The sequence below is a fragment of the Danaus plexippus genome, chromosome 15 (assembly GCF_018135715.1).
Source record: "Danaus plexippus chromosome 15, MEX_DaPlex, whole genome shotgun sequence".
Taxonomy (NCBI): domain Eukaryota; kingdom Metazoa; phylum Arthropoda; class Insecta; order Lepidoptera; family Nymphalidae; genus Danaus; species Danaus plexippus.
The window spans coordinates 3,966,211-3,980,336 of record NC_083547.1 but is presented as its reverse complement, the minus strand read 5'-3'; the positions used below and the strand labels follow the sequence as shown (position 1 = coordinate 3,980,336).

Sequence of the window (14,126 nt, the reverse complement as noted above, 5' to 3'; positions counted from 1 at the left end):
TATAACTGTTTCTGTGTAAAATCCTGATCCCAAATATTAAAATATAGGTCCTATACAAGATCAAAAAAAGATTTTACGACCATGGATCACATCCATACACTTGAACAAGTAATAGAGAAATATACAGAATTTAACAGAAATCTATAAATAAGCTTCATCGATTACATAAAAGCTTTCGACAGCCTCTATCACGACTCTGTATGGCAAGCCCTACATAACTGCAAAATAGACCCAATAATAATAAGAACCATAAAGAATATATACAGAACAGTGTTAGCAGAGTCAAGCTAGAGTCTAGAGGAGACGAAATCAAAATCGCCCGAGGCGTATGGCAGGGAGACCCTTTGTCTCCAAAATTGTTCATAGCCGTCTTGCAATGCATATTCTCCTAATTGAACTGGACTTCTGAAGGTATCCCCATAAACAACGAACGCCTCACACATCTGAGATTTGCTGACGACATCGTGATCTTTGCCGAAACTCCTAAGAAGTTAGAAAATATGATATCGCAACTAAATATGTTGGCCTGCATATGAACCTAAGCAAGACAAAAATAATGACAAACAGTAAGAGAGATAAAGTAATGCTTGATGGTGTCGAACTTGAATAAGTGGAACAGTACGTATACCTAGACAAACAACTATCGTTTGCTAGAACAAAAAATGAAGATGAGGTCAACAAAAGAATAACCTGCAGTTGGATTAAATACTGGGTCCACAAGGAAATTCTAAAAGGTAAATACGACCTAAATATGAAAAAGACCATCATGGATACTTGTGTTCTGCCCTGCTTGACCTATGGCTCGCCAACGTGGACGTTCACTAACAAAATATGTAACAAAATAAGAAATTGTCAGCGAGCAATGGAGAGGAGCATACTTCCCCTGAGAAAAATTCAAAAATCAAGATACCAATAAATAAGAAACAAGACCAAATTGACAGATGCATACATCAAGTACTAAAATTGAAATGGAGCTGAGCTGGCCATGTAACGAGATGCACAGACCAGCGATGGACTCTGAAGAGCACAAATTGGTCCGGTTTACATGGAATAACGAACATGGGCAGACCACAAAAACGATGGAAGGACGACATAGTAGAGACGACGGGAAAGACTGGACAAAAATAGCACAAGATAGAAAAAAATTGAAAGAATTGGAATTAGGGGTTCCTATAGTATAGATTTTATGGAAAATCTAACATTAGGATTAACTATCTTATTAACTTAACTAACATAGATTCAAGTAATAAAAAAAAGCATTGTAATATTATAGGAAATAAAAGGCTTTCTTATTATTATTATTATACAAGATCAAACTGTAGGAGAACAATTGTATATGTCGTTATAATGGCTAACACTTGCACGGGTAGATCGATATTCAAAGTGAACATGCCGAATACAGAAAGTTCACTTTTAGCATTTATAAGTAACAACATGCGTTTAGCGTTACGCCGGGTAGTATCTGGAATGAAAAAATTGATATGACCTTATATTATCTAACTGGTGTATTTTTGTTTAACCTAAATCATTCTATTATAATAAAATGGCTGATTTTAACTTGTGCTGTTAAAAATATATCAAATATATATTTTCTATTAATATACTCAATATTAGCGGAAGGTAACGATAAATTAATTTACCTATATAAATATAATAAAATTCAAGAAATTAATTAAATTCAATAAAATTTACCTACCTAATATCTAATATAGGACCTAAGTAGTACTTTAATTAAAGCATTTGTCACTTACCGTTATTAGCAGATGACATTATCTTAATACATTTTGTCTTTACCATCAGCAAATGAGACGCAAAGTACTGCGTTAAAAAACATAATGCCATAAAAAAACTCAGCAGTACTATTACTATGGACGTCATTATTATAGCTCCAGTAGAGTTAACAAAATCCTGGGAAATGAAATACAGTTTGTATGAGATATAGTTAAAGTTTGTATAGTTGAATTAATTTATGTATACATGTTTCTCAGACTTTTTTTATGTGAAAGGTAGCAAATGAGCAGACGGCCTACTTGATGGACAATAATCACCGTCGCACGTGGACGGATGCGTTGCCAACCTTGGTTGTTGAGGAAATAGGAGGGGCGAGTGTAAGGAAATGGCAGGAAAAGGTGGGAACGGGGAAAGGGCAACCGGCTCTCTCACTCATCGGACCAAACGCAGGCCCTAATGCTAGTTGACGCCGATCTTCTGTGAGAGGGTGGTACTTCCCCGGTCAAGCCAGCCCATGTTGGAGCTGTAGTAATTTGACCACAGCTAGGCTCTACCACCGTAAAAATACTTCTACATACAGTACTGTTCTTAAACTTATACTGTATACATGTTTCTTATACTTCTTTGCCAAAAAAACCTTGACTTCTTGATTGATTGATAAGTATTTAAAAAAAAATAGTTCTTAAGGGAACACTATATTACAGTTGCATTTTGTTTAATACCATAAAATATCTAATTGTACTTTGATTTTGTAATAAACATTCAAATAAACAAATTATAATTTGGTATATAAATTACAAAATTCCCTTAGCTGTATTTTGGTATTGGTAATGTTATGTAGTAGGTTTATATAAATACAATTTTGTGATCCTATTGAGCAAGAAAAAATAAGACTGTCTTTTCTTGTGTTTCTTCGGAGATACTTACTTGATTTTTTAATGTCAAGATTATACATTGAATCAGTATTATAGCCCAAGTCACTACTTGGCAGGTGAAAAAAAATATCTGTAAAAAGTATTTTTTATTACTTTTTAAGCGTGGTTTATACTTTCACTCACTCTTTAATTTACCTGGCATTGGAACAGTTCGTTAAAGTCATCTATTATAGCCAAAATAGTCTCCATACCGTTTAAAAGGTTATTCCACACAATATTTTCATCCGTCAAGGATTCTGGGTCACATGAATTTATCTTGCTTTGTTTTTTGTTTATATCCTTAAGCTTTATATTCATGTATCGCACACGGATTATTATGAAGGTAATAATAACAAGGATAAGTGTAACATCCACTGCGGATGCCATTCCAGGTAACAAAATAGCGAAATCAGCCAGGCAGGTACCTTTGATAATATTATAATGAAATAAAAACCCCCACAAAATCCCGAAAATTGATCCAAAAATAGAAAAACAACTATTGAACATGTACATATTTCCATTGATTTTCTTGTATTTAATTTGCAAATTTCGATCAAGCCTCTGAATGTTTACGTAAATGAGATGGTATTTATTTTTTTGCAACGTATTTCTCAAAACAATAGCCACTATTACAGCGTAGTCCACAAGAAAAGCTAATTTTAAATATTTTTTTTCTATTAGCACACCATCTGCTATTTCACATTGATTTATAAAATAGCTATACATTAACCCGATTGTAGACCAAAAGAAAATTTTATAATAGGTATATATCTTGGAAGGCGCCGTGGCAAAGCTGTTCTTTATATAAACTCGCAACGTTCCTAATATTCTTTGTTGAAAATGCAATGCTTCAAAAATTTTGACCACGTCGTCATCCAAGATGTCGTACGATAGTTTTTCCAATTCCTTAGCCATTGTCTCTTTGCGACAATGTTGTGAAGTGAAACACTTAGAATTGAATGGAAATAGGAATAGTTCCAAAAATGTTAATTGAATTAAGCTGTGCTTCTGGGATTTGTAAAGGGCGGCAAGGGACATTAAATCATTTATTTTTTAATTTTATAACATACCATTTTTAGAATTCCTCAAAAGGTACATTGGTTCACAGTTGTTTTGAAAGGTTCTTATTTTAATAAAACTCTTTGTATTAACATCAAATTATTATTCAATATCTATGTTATTTCTCCTATTTTAATTGCTATTAACATTTCAGTAATGTGCAATTCATAAGTTTTGAATGAAAAAGTACAAGATATGGTAAAATCATGCAGGACAGTTGTTTAAAATCGATCTATAACATATTGAGTTTAAGTTTTTCATGTGTCTTAAATATTTATATAACACTCATACTCCATAAGTCTAATTGACGGATAATTAAGGTTTATTACTTAGTGAGGCCATATTCCTGATACAATATCGAAAAAAAACAACATACTTATTACTAGTATATTCTATCAGTTCCTATGTCATGACAATATATAATCTGTGCGTTAATAATTATCATATCTATTTTATTTTTTTAACTTCCGTGTATCTTCTTGTATATTATGTTTTAAATTACCCAAAAATAATGAATAATATATGTACATATACATATATGAAATAATAAGAGAGTACATATAATGTACATATTGTACTCTCTTAATATTTCTGACTATTCAATACTAATGGAACCTTTTACATTAAGTAACTGCTTTGTTTCACATTAATTGTATTCAATTAATAAAAGTAAGAGCAGTAATGCAATAAAATGTTTGTTTGTATAAGTGCCATATACAAATTTTATCTAAAAAATAATTTAATTCTTAACTAACAGTTTGTCACGTTGGTAAAGAATATCTGATCACTGTTATTGTTAAAAATACAAGTACCTACTTTATTATTATCAAGTACACACTTTTGTTCAAAACTGTAATATAAATTTGATAAATTTACTTCTAAATGAATACAAGAATATTTCTATAAATAATAGATAAAGAATAACACGTGAAACGCAATTTAAACTCCATGTCTGTAATTAAAGAAGCGCAAACTGCAAGAGCGTGACAAGTAGCGTTGTGACCACGTTGATCATGTTCAGCATCGTTGACGCGTCCATGTTCCACATGTCGTAAACCGATATATGGGGTGGTTTTTCATTTATCAATTTTAACATTTTCCTTGCCTTCTCTCGTATCGGCCCTGCCACATTCAAAACGTTTTTATGTTAAAAAATATAAATATATATATATAATGAATATTTATAGACTAAGGTGAAAGAAATTGACATAAAGCTATATACTCGTATTTACTTCAATCAAATTTGAAAGCTTAAATTTATTATTTATAAATGTACACGTATATTTCTTTCGTATATCAATAGCAATTCCAGAGCCTGTTATAAACGTGGATTGCAGAGATGTTGTAGATCTTTTAATTAATAATGAAAATTGGATTAGTATTTTTTCCTTAATAGGAAATGCTTACAAAGCACACAAAAAACCTGTCTATATTTAAATGCTATACATTTATAAATTTAATAATTTAAACACAATTTATATATGTATTATAAATTTGTTTTGTTGTTAAACTACAAAGAATTTCTTGAAAGTATATAAATGTGTTTGTTCAATAGTTTTGTGTCTGTTTGTACGATTGACGTAGTTGTGTGGTACCTTAACATCGTAAAGTGGGCATTAAAAATAATAATAATAATAAAATTTGTTTAATATTATTCACGACATTTCATAAAACTATCTTCCAGTCTGCTAAAATGGTAAAGTAAATTTACTGATCATTTTAATTTTAATAAAATTAGGTACATACCTTCTTGATATATTGACAAGAGCGTAGTAGAAAGTCGCTTAATATCTTGAATTTCTATTCTGAAAGCCTCGCAGCGAACACAAAATACAACTATCATCATAAGATCTATGACTGTCTGGAAGGGAAGAAGTATAAATTCTAACCAACGCAGAATCTGAAATTTATAATTTTGTCGTAAGTTACACGAACAGCAACAAAGCAAATGTAACCATACAATGACTTTTAATAGATAAATTAATACCTACATTATTTTGCATCGCCAATAAAATGAATTCGAAAACCAGTAGAGCTGTTAGAACAAATTTGAAACAGAACAGTAAAACCTGTAATATAATTTATTTTTCGCAGTTCTAGTAGTCCCAATTTAAAAAGATATTTATTGTAAAAATAAAGTTAAAACAATTACCTGAAACCTGAATAATTCTTGAAATCGTGATATTACATCAAATATATCCTTTAAATATTCATCAGTTGCACTGCTGTTAAGTTCGTGCATATTAGCCACTACGCAACGCATACTTTTTCTAGTAGGTAAGAAAAACTTGGAATTCACTTCTCTCCCATTGGGCAAGCCTTTCAAATGATTCCTCATAATGGCGTTAATAAAGCGGAGGCGAAGGCAAAAATATATAATAATGTTAGAGCAAAAAATCCATTCCATTAAGCTAGTAAGCTGTAAGAACAAGAGACCAGCAAAGCTAGCAAATAATTCTTTACTGTATATGTAAACCACAGAAAGTACAATTAAAGTCAAGACAATTAGAAATCCTACTGAGCAAAGATTTATATAGTATAAAACCATATTGCAGGGATTATTACCAGAAATTTTCAATTTGCGATCTGCTTTTTGTGTCTGAATATAGAATTTTACATTATTCTCATTGTTCATAAATCTAACATGGATAATATTCAAAGCGTACATAATGAAATTCAGGGTCGAAAATAAGACGCAAATATTATATATTATTTGATACTCATAAAGTTTTGAGATATTATAAGATATTACGTATACGTGCAAAGCTGCGGCTAGGATTAGAATTATGACTGTGTAAGCTTTTTGACCCCATGTCGGCGCTGTAACAAATCTATCTCTTGCATCTATTCTACAGGAGCCAAAAAATAATTGACAAAAACGAAAAGGCGCAAACAGTTTTAAATAGCCCTCGTCCAAAAGGTCGTCTGACAAGTATTCTGTTTTCATGTTTTTTTTTTCTTGGTTATATTTTAGAGATAATAAATAAACAACCACTTATCTTAACACGTCTTCTTATATCTGTTGGAAAGCAAAATGTGATACTAGATGTTTAAATTGAAATCCTTTACGAGATCAACCTGCGAGGAATAATCTTGCTAGTTATGATAGTCACCAACAGTTGCATAGGAAAACTATTGCCAAAGAAAACATGTAAAAAGTAGAAACATAGCTTTAAGCAGTTATGAATGACAAATTAAGTCAGTCATTGTATCTGGTTCTATCTGTAAAATATAAGGTTTTTGAGTTATTGTATTACATTTCTAACATAATTTATGCATTATAACAAATCTAATATATGGATATAGAAATTTACAAATAAATTATTCAATTGGTCCTTCTCTGCCGAGGGTGTCCATGAAACAACAACTAAAACATATAGCAAGTAATCGTGAGTATGTAGTAATTAATTTTTTTTCCATTAAATAATCCTAAAAAAACAAAGACAAACGTTCAAATTAATATAGTAAATTCCATCAAATTTATAAGCAATTTATATAAGTAAATTCCAAGTAATCTAACGTAAAGCTAATATTATTTCTATATTTTGTTTGAAATTAACAGTGATGAACAGACTACGACGTGTTCAGTAATTTGTAGGCATAAAATAAGCACTTTTATAAATTAACATCAAAGTTATAGGCATCACTGAGATGTCTCGAGTAGATATAATGGAAACCTGTAAAATTATATATAAGATGAATAATGAGATGTTAGTTTTAGCATATAATAAAGACAGTTAGCTGTTTGTTACTTCTTTCTTACAACCCAAGACAGTCGATTTTATGTATTATAGTTATGCAGCACATAAATAAGACTTACAGGCTATAATTTGCTCAAATACTTGAGGACTTTTCAAAAGTATGCAAAGAGGTAAAAGTTCTGCTAAGTAAAGAATGATTTGATATTTGTTAGGAATTATTAGTTAATTAGTATTTTTAACTAAAACTGATCTCCTACTCATGTAAACGGAACACACAACTTAGTGTTTCTTATTCTAGAAATCGCAACATTTTAGACGGGTTTTATGTCACTGTTGTTTGTATTCCTACCTAAATTTCTTTACTACCTACCTGTTTCTAAATATCGATGTTTTATACTGTAATAAATATTCAAATAAGTATTATATTACAATTTTAATCAGCAATTGTTCAATGAAGTAAAATACTACTATTTTTTCTAATGATTCCTTAGGCCCATAGCACACGGCGTATTTTAAACGCGCAGACTACGCGCATTTATGCGTTTCAAACCAGATTCGATCGCAAACTTGTAACTTACTCGGAAGTATACGGTGTAATCGTGAAACACGCCTTTAATGAGTACAGATATAGCGCGTTATAGTTTTTGCATTTTGATCAGAGACTCCTCTTCTTCGTTAAGACAACATTGCTTATGTTGGCCTTAGTACTTCTTTCATAAAAAAAAACATGAATTATGCGTGGAGTCCATCCGCGCGCAATTCTGTTGGAAGTAGTAAGAAGTTTTACTTCAAAAAACAAGGAATCTATTATAGATAGGACCCATTTACAAGTAAAAACAGATTAATGTACATTATCATACAGTTTTAAAATATATTAATAAATAGATGATGGAAGAAACTTTATAAGTGTTATCGAAAAAAATTCTTTAGTGTTTTCGTCATATTCGTCATTCCAGGAACTTCTTTTGATCCTAAAACCGGAGTTAACTCTTCAAAATCCAGTAATGATATGGCAGAAGAACTTTTCTCATCACATTGAGGTAAGAAAACAACAAATATTTTTATTTAAATGAAACTAGTATTATTCTGATATACTACGCGGATTTTATTATTTAAAAGTTTTTAAATAATAAAATCCGCGTAGTATATGCGAATAATACTAGTTTCATGTAAATGAATAAAACTCGCGAAAATCTTAGATCTCATTATAACAAATGTTTTTATTTATTATTTATTTATTAACCTGTTACAATTTTAAATCAATCGTAAAATATTATTAGTGCATTTAGATTGTGAATAAGAGAAAATTTATTCGTTATCACCACACATGTTCGATATGATATAGGAGTCATTTGTAACCGATTTGTTGCTATTCAAATTTTAGAGTGAACTGACAGATTCGTTTCTTGGCATTGATTGATATCTTGGATATTCAGGCTGAATTTCAAACTGATATCCAGATCCAGACTAATATCTATATTGACTGATATTCATATTTAATTTTCAATTAAATTCATACGGAAATGCACCTTCATCCGTGATATATATATTCAATTTACGAATTAAATTTATTTTATCAGCTTCGGCCTCTAACTTAAATTTCTCTTTGGTGGCAACATTTTGTCGGAATTTTCAAATGAAATTGTATTATTCGCTTCCTCAGACTATTTGAAATTTTGCTGTCAGTGCTTCATACAATTTGTCTTGTGGGTCTTCATATTTTGGAGTTTTTTTAGTCTTCTTTGGAGAATCTGGCTTATGAAAATCACAATATTGTTCATGTCTTAGAGCTGGTTCATCATCATCATTTTGACTTGATCTTATTTCGTAAAGCTGGTCTAAAAACTTCAGTAAATTGGAATATATGCAGGGTCTTCTGAACTTAGCTCCAGATGGATTGGAACAATTATTGTTCTTCGCTTTGTTTCTTTTATAGGCATCGTAAATACTCTTTATTTTTTTTTAAGTTAGATTGAAAAAAATATTTTAAAGTTAATTTATGAATAATAATTTAAAATTAATGTTAAGTTATTTATTAGTTTAATTTTATTTTTTTGAAATAAGTATTTGTAGGTTAATTTTAATTAAATATGTAAAAATTGCGATGACAATAGAAGTTTTAATAATGTAATATTTTCAGGTATTTTGCTGCGCGTTGCTATTTCTCAGATATTCACTATGACTTTATAGTGACTGTCAAACAGTGAAATTTATGTAATAAAACTGTATGCCTGGACCAACATCCAGAAAAGGCTAAAGTTTATAATAATGGAACTTAAATTCTTAATTTTTTTCTAATATAATAACACAATGTTTTAAAAATAACATCAACTATTTTAGTAAAGTTCCAAAAAAAAACCTATTATAGCTTCTTCTTTTATAAACATTACACTTTTAATATTCTTTGTCGCTTGTGTAGAGAAAATTTCAGAATTAAATGGGAAAGCCAATTTTAGAATTGAAAGACAAAAACAATAGCTCTAAAATCTTAATTTTTTAGAACTAGGTTTAAATTATTATGCAATAACTTTATTGATTCCATATTGTTTAAAAAAAATTAAAGAAATTATAGGTAAATAGAAAATTTTCTTTTCATGTACAATATATTCGATGGAAAAATGGATGCTACGACAAGTTGGACTTAAGAAATACATAGAAATTATATATATTTCAGTAAATCAATTTTAAGAAATAAATGTGAATTTCTATTTGCTATATTCACTTTAAATATATTTTCCAGTGTTTCATTCATAATCCTACGTTAGTACAGTTATGTGCAAAGATGTATCTCTGAAAAAGGTGTGTAGTGTGACGATGCCCGAATAATGGCATACTGTGATAGACAAAATTATTTATTTAGCTATAAGTTTATAAAATATTATTTTGCTTTTCTAACAACAGAATAACACGTGAAATATAATTCGAACTCTTTGTCTGTAATTAAAGAAGCGCAAACTGCAAGAGCGTGACAAGTAACGTAGTGACCACGTTGATCATGTTCAGCATCGTTGACGCGTCCATGTTCCACATGTCGTAAATCGATATATGGTGTGGTTTTTCATCTATCAATTTTATCATTTTCCTCGCCTTATCTCTTAGTGGTCCTAAAAAAATAATTTAAATAGTTTTTTGTTAATAAATGTAGAGGTGTCTTGTGATAGTTTGAAGATTATCCATTGGTCTAAAGTAATTCGAAGACTGCTGTTAACTTACGTTCTCAAGTTACAGGAAAATTACCTAAATATTAATGTGTATAAAATAAGATTTTTTAAATCATTCCAGTTTTCAAGTATCGAGTTTTTTCCCTTTTAAATAAAGTTCTAATGTTTATTATAATTAATGAAAACTGTTCAACTCGTTGTTATGTATAGGATTTGTATTCATACTATTTTATTTGTGGGAAAGGTTATTCATATTTTACCAAAAAAAGTGTTCGTCAAGAGCATAATTTTTTTTCCAAGTAAATTCGAATCTTACTTGAAAATTTTATTGTTTTTTCAGGTAAGAAATCAGTGAAAATTTAGAAATAGTGTCAGCATATTAAGACAAAATGAGAATACAGTCGATATTGAAGAAAATCGATTGACCATATTCCACAGAATTCCTTTTTGAGATAACTTTTTCTTAGGTTTTACCTTCTTATACAGTTTTCGTGAGAAGTATCTATCGTGGTCATATGTATTTGAAATGTCTGCCTAGTTTCTATTTTTCTAACAAATAATGACTATATTAAGATTTCTCTCTTAAGTTACGAAATTCAAGCTATAAGCACACTTCAAATCCATGTCGACATTAGGATCTCGGCAGCGTGAAACGTCTTTTTCATTCATAACTTTGGGTGATGATGATTCAGAATTTGTTTTTATATCTTTTATTAAATTTTAAGAGGCATGTGTGAGTCTCAAGTTATCACTAGGACCTACCGCAATTTGAAAACCCTATTTGCCACTGAAGTTACAGTACTGCTACCCTCTCGTTGTAGCAGCCTTTTCTCGACATTTTTATAGACAAAAATAAAGTTGTCGCCCTCGGACACTATCATTTCCCAGGATTCCTTCTCTATTACGTCTAATGTCAATGTGTCCAAAACCTGCAGCAACAAATACGAGCTTCAAACTAATCTCTAGGATACTCGTAAAACTGTATCTGATTTGTCACCTGCTTCAGCTACGGACCGGATAGCATATGCGACCGCTCATATATGCTACTTAAGAGTGATAACTTTATGGCTTTTTTGTAACTTTTCTTTCGAGCACTTTCTCTCAAATTTTTATACTGTAATATAAACTTTATCACTTTATTTTTGTTATAATTCCATACATCACCCTTTTTTTAGATACGGGCACCGTGAAGTTATACGACCTTCCTCTACAATGACTTGTTTATGTTTCTCGCTTGGTCAGGCTATATTTTTCTTTCTCATTGTTCTTGATTTAACGCCTGCTATAGATTTAGTAGATTGTAGATTTTTATGTACATCAGCCTTTATTGCAGTGAAATCTTGTTATTAGCATTTTTCTTCCATTTTATGTAAATTTGAAACTTGTCGTCTATCTAACTTGTGTAGACCCGAAGAAATTAATGGATAGATACATCTGCGACACCCAAATGTTTTTTCCCTCAGAAATGGTGGTTTTACGAAAACAAGTGTAAATGACGAAACCAATACCTTTCTAATTTATTTTGACATGATTTTTCGATTCAATTTAATTTTTTGATAACATCCTTTTATCTACATAGTAAATGTTGAAGCAAACAATAAAATAAATTGAAATCAAACTACGAACCTTCGTAATGTAAGGAAAGGATAGTAGTGCAAAGTCGTTTAATGTCCTTAATTTCCGAACTGAAAGCTTCGCAGCGGATACAAATTACAATGATCATAAAAAGATCCACGGCAGTCAACAAAGTTAGAAGCATAAAGTCTATCCACTTTATAATCTAAAAGATACCAAAATTTTTTTATGTTATGAATAAGACTAAAGTATAAAAAATAGTTTATTGAGGAAAACTATTTCGGTGAAATGTATACCCACGTTATGTTTTTTCAATAATAATAGATATTCGAAAGCCAATATTGCCATTGACACAAATTTGAAACAAAACAGTAAAACCTGAAATATGAATTAATTGTTGCAGCTATAGTGGATACATTTTAGATAATAGATATTATTTCATAGATGATAGATTTTATAAAATCACCTGCCATCTGTACAATTCTTGAAATTGGAGATGTGCATCAAATATATCTTTCAAATATTCATCAATTTGACTGGTGCTAAAATCGTGTAAACTTGCCACTAAATAGCGCATGTTACTTCTAGTAGGGATAAAAAACTTCGTATTCCTTCCTTTTTTATAAGGTAAGCCTTTGAGATGATTCCTTATTATAGCGTTAATAAAGCGGAACCGCATATAGAAATATATTATAATATTAGAACAAAACATCAGTTCTATCAAGCTAGTTAGCTGACAGAAGAAGAGACCAGAAAAGCTAACAAATAATTCGGTATTATATATGTAGACCACAAAAAAAACAATTAAGCTCGTAACAATTACAAAAACCACGGAACAGAGATTAACATTGTATAAAAAAATGATGCAGGGATTGTTATCGGAAATTTTCAATTTGCGATCTATTTTTTGAGTCTTTATGTAGAATTTTACATTTCTCTCATTATTCGTAAATCTTAAATGGATAATATTCAAAGCGTATAGAATTGAATTCAGGGCCGTAAACAAGACGTTGATATGATATACGATTGGATAATCATAAAGTTGTGAGACATAATGACATATAATGTATAGTTGCAAAACTGCGACTAGGATTAAAATTATGACTGTATAAGCTTTTTGGCCCCATGTCGGCGCTGTAACAAATCTATCTCTTGCATCTATTCTACAGGACCCAAAAATTAATTGACAAAAACGAAAAGGAGCAAACAATTTTAAATGGCCCTCGTCGAAGAGGTCGTCTGATAAGTATTCTGTTTTCATGATTTTTTTTAGTTGTATTTCGAGATAGTCCATGAACATAACTCAACTTGTAGTAGAACGGACTCAAAGTTACATGATGCTAGATACTGAAATTGAAATCCTGAATATCAAGCAATGGTGCATATTAGTTATAACAGTATTAATAACGTTCAAAGTTATTGTGAATAGAGAAAGATTTCTGTTATTCTTTCACCCGGTTTAATCTGAAAAAATAAAGGTTGCTGTGTATTCATGTAACAACATTTTTATTGTTTATACTTAATTAAATTATTGTATATCACTTTCTCGATTAAGGATATCGGTATAAGAATACAACTTACCTACACTTGTAACAAATATAATATGTACACATTTTTCTATAACTTTGTTTTATTGGTGTTTCCGACATAATAAGAAGGTAAGCAACACATAAATATACGTTGAAATGATCGCTATTTCTATGATTGCGTCAAAAGTTCCATTTAGTTGATTAAATTCTAACATAAATCTAATTTTGTAAGTCGTGTTCTACTTTAAATAATGATAGCCAACACTTTAGGATAAAATAATATAGACTACTACAAATTAATCTCCTATGTCGATGAAGTGCCTACCGACGCGATCACAAAATATTACCCTTCTTACAACATAATATTTTATTACTTTACTTTTACAAGTCACAAATTAAATATAAAAAACTACCATATTCCTAAATAGATTCAAGCCTGCCGTTGCTCAGTAGATG

General features: G+C 30.3%; 2 protein-coding genes across 2 annotated transcripts; both read right to left on the bottom strand.

Moving 5' to 3' along the window:
- Window positions 1-4,488: 4,488 nt before the first annotated feature.
- On the bottom strand, window positions 4,489-6,927 carry LOC116766385 (uncharacterized). Its single transcript, XM_061522954.1, has 4 exons — window positions 5,857-6,927; window positions 5,696-5,773; window positions 5,451-5,604; window positions 4,489-4,826 (listed from the first exon to the last, which is right to left on the bottom strand). The coding sequence occupies exons 1-4, from the start codon at window positions 6,649-6,651 to the stop codon at window positions 4,663-4,665; spliced, it is 1,191 nt and encodes a 396-aa protein (XP_061378938.1). The 5' UTR covers window positions 6,652-6,927; the 3' UTR covers window positions 4,489-4,662.
- Window positions 6,928-10,345: 3,418 nt separating this feature from the next.
- On the bottom strand, window positions 10,346-13,402 carry LOC116766386 (uncharacterized). Its single transcript, XM_061522898.1, has 4 exons — window positions 12,608-13,402; window positions 12,442-12,519; window positions 12,193-12,346; window positions 10,346-10,509 (listed from the first exon to the last, which is right to left on the bottom strand). The coding sequence occupies exons 1-4, from the start codon at window positions 13,400-13,402 to the stop codon at window positions 10,346-10,348; spliced, it is 1,191 nt and encodes a 396-aa protein (XP_061378882.1).
- Between the last annotated feature and the right edge of the window lie 724 nt (window positions 13,403-14,126).

Bases quoted from the DNA above. Each gene is read 5' to 3' on its own strand.
- LOC116766386 (XM_061522898.1), bottom strand. From the start codon at position 13,402: ATGAAAACAGAATACTTATCAGACGACCTCTTCGACGAGGGCCATTTA. The intron at 12,520-12,607 runs GTGATTTTATAA...TTCATATTTCAG, and splicing joins AAGAATTGTACAGATGGCAG to GTTTTACTGTTTTGTTTCAA. The intron at 10,510-12,192 runs GTTCGTAGTTTG...TTATTTTTTTAG, and splicing joins CCTTTCCTTACATTACGAAG to GACCACTAAGAGATAAGGCG.
- LOC116766385 (XM_061522954.1), bottom strand. From the start codon at position 6,651: ATGAAAACAGAATACTTGTCAGACGACCTTTTGGACGAGGGCTATTTA. The intron at 5,774-5,856 runs GTAATTGTTTTA...ATTATATTACAG, and splicing joins AAGAATTATTCAGGTTTCAG to GTTTTACTGTTCTGTTTCAA. The intron at 4,827-5,450 runs GTATGTACCTAA...TGAATGTGGCAG, and splicing joins CTTGTCAATATATCAAGAAG to GGCCGATACGAGAGAAGGCA.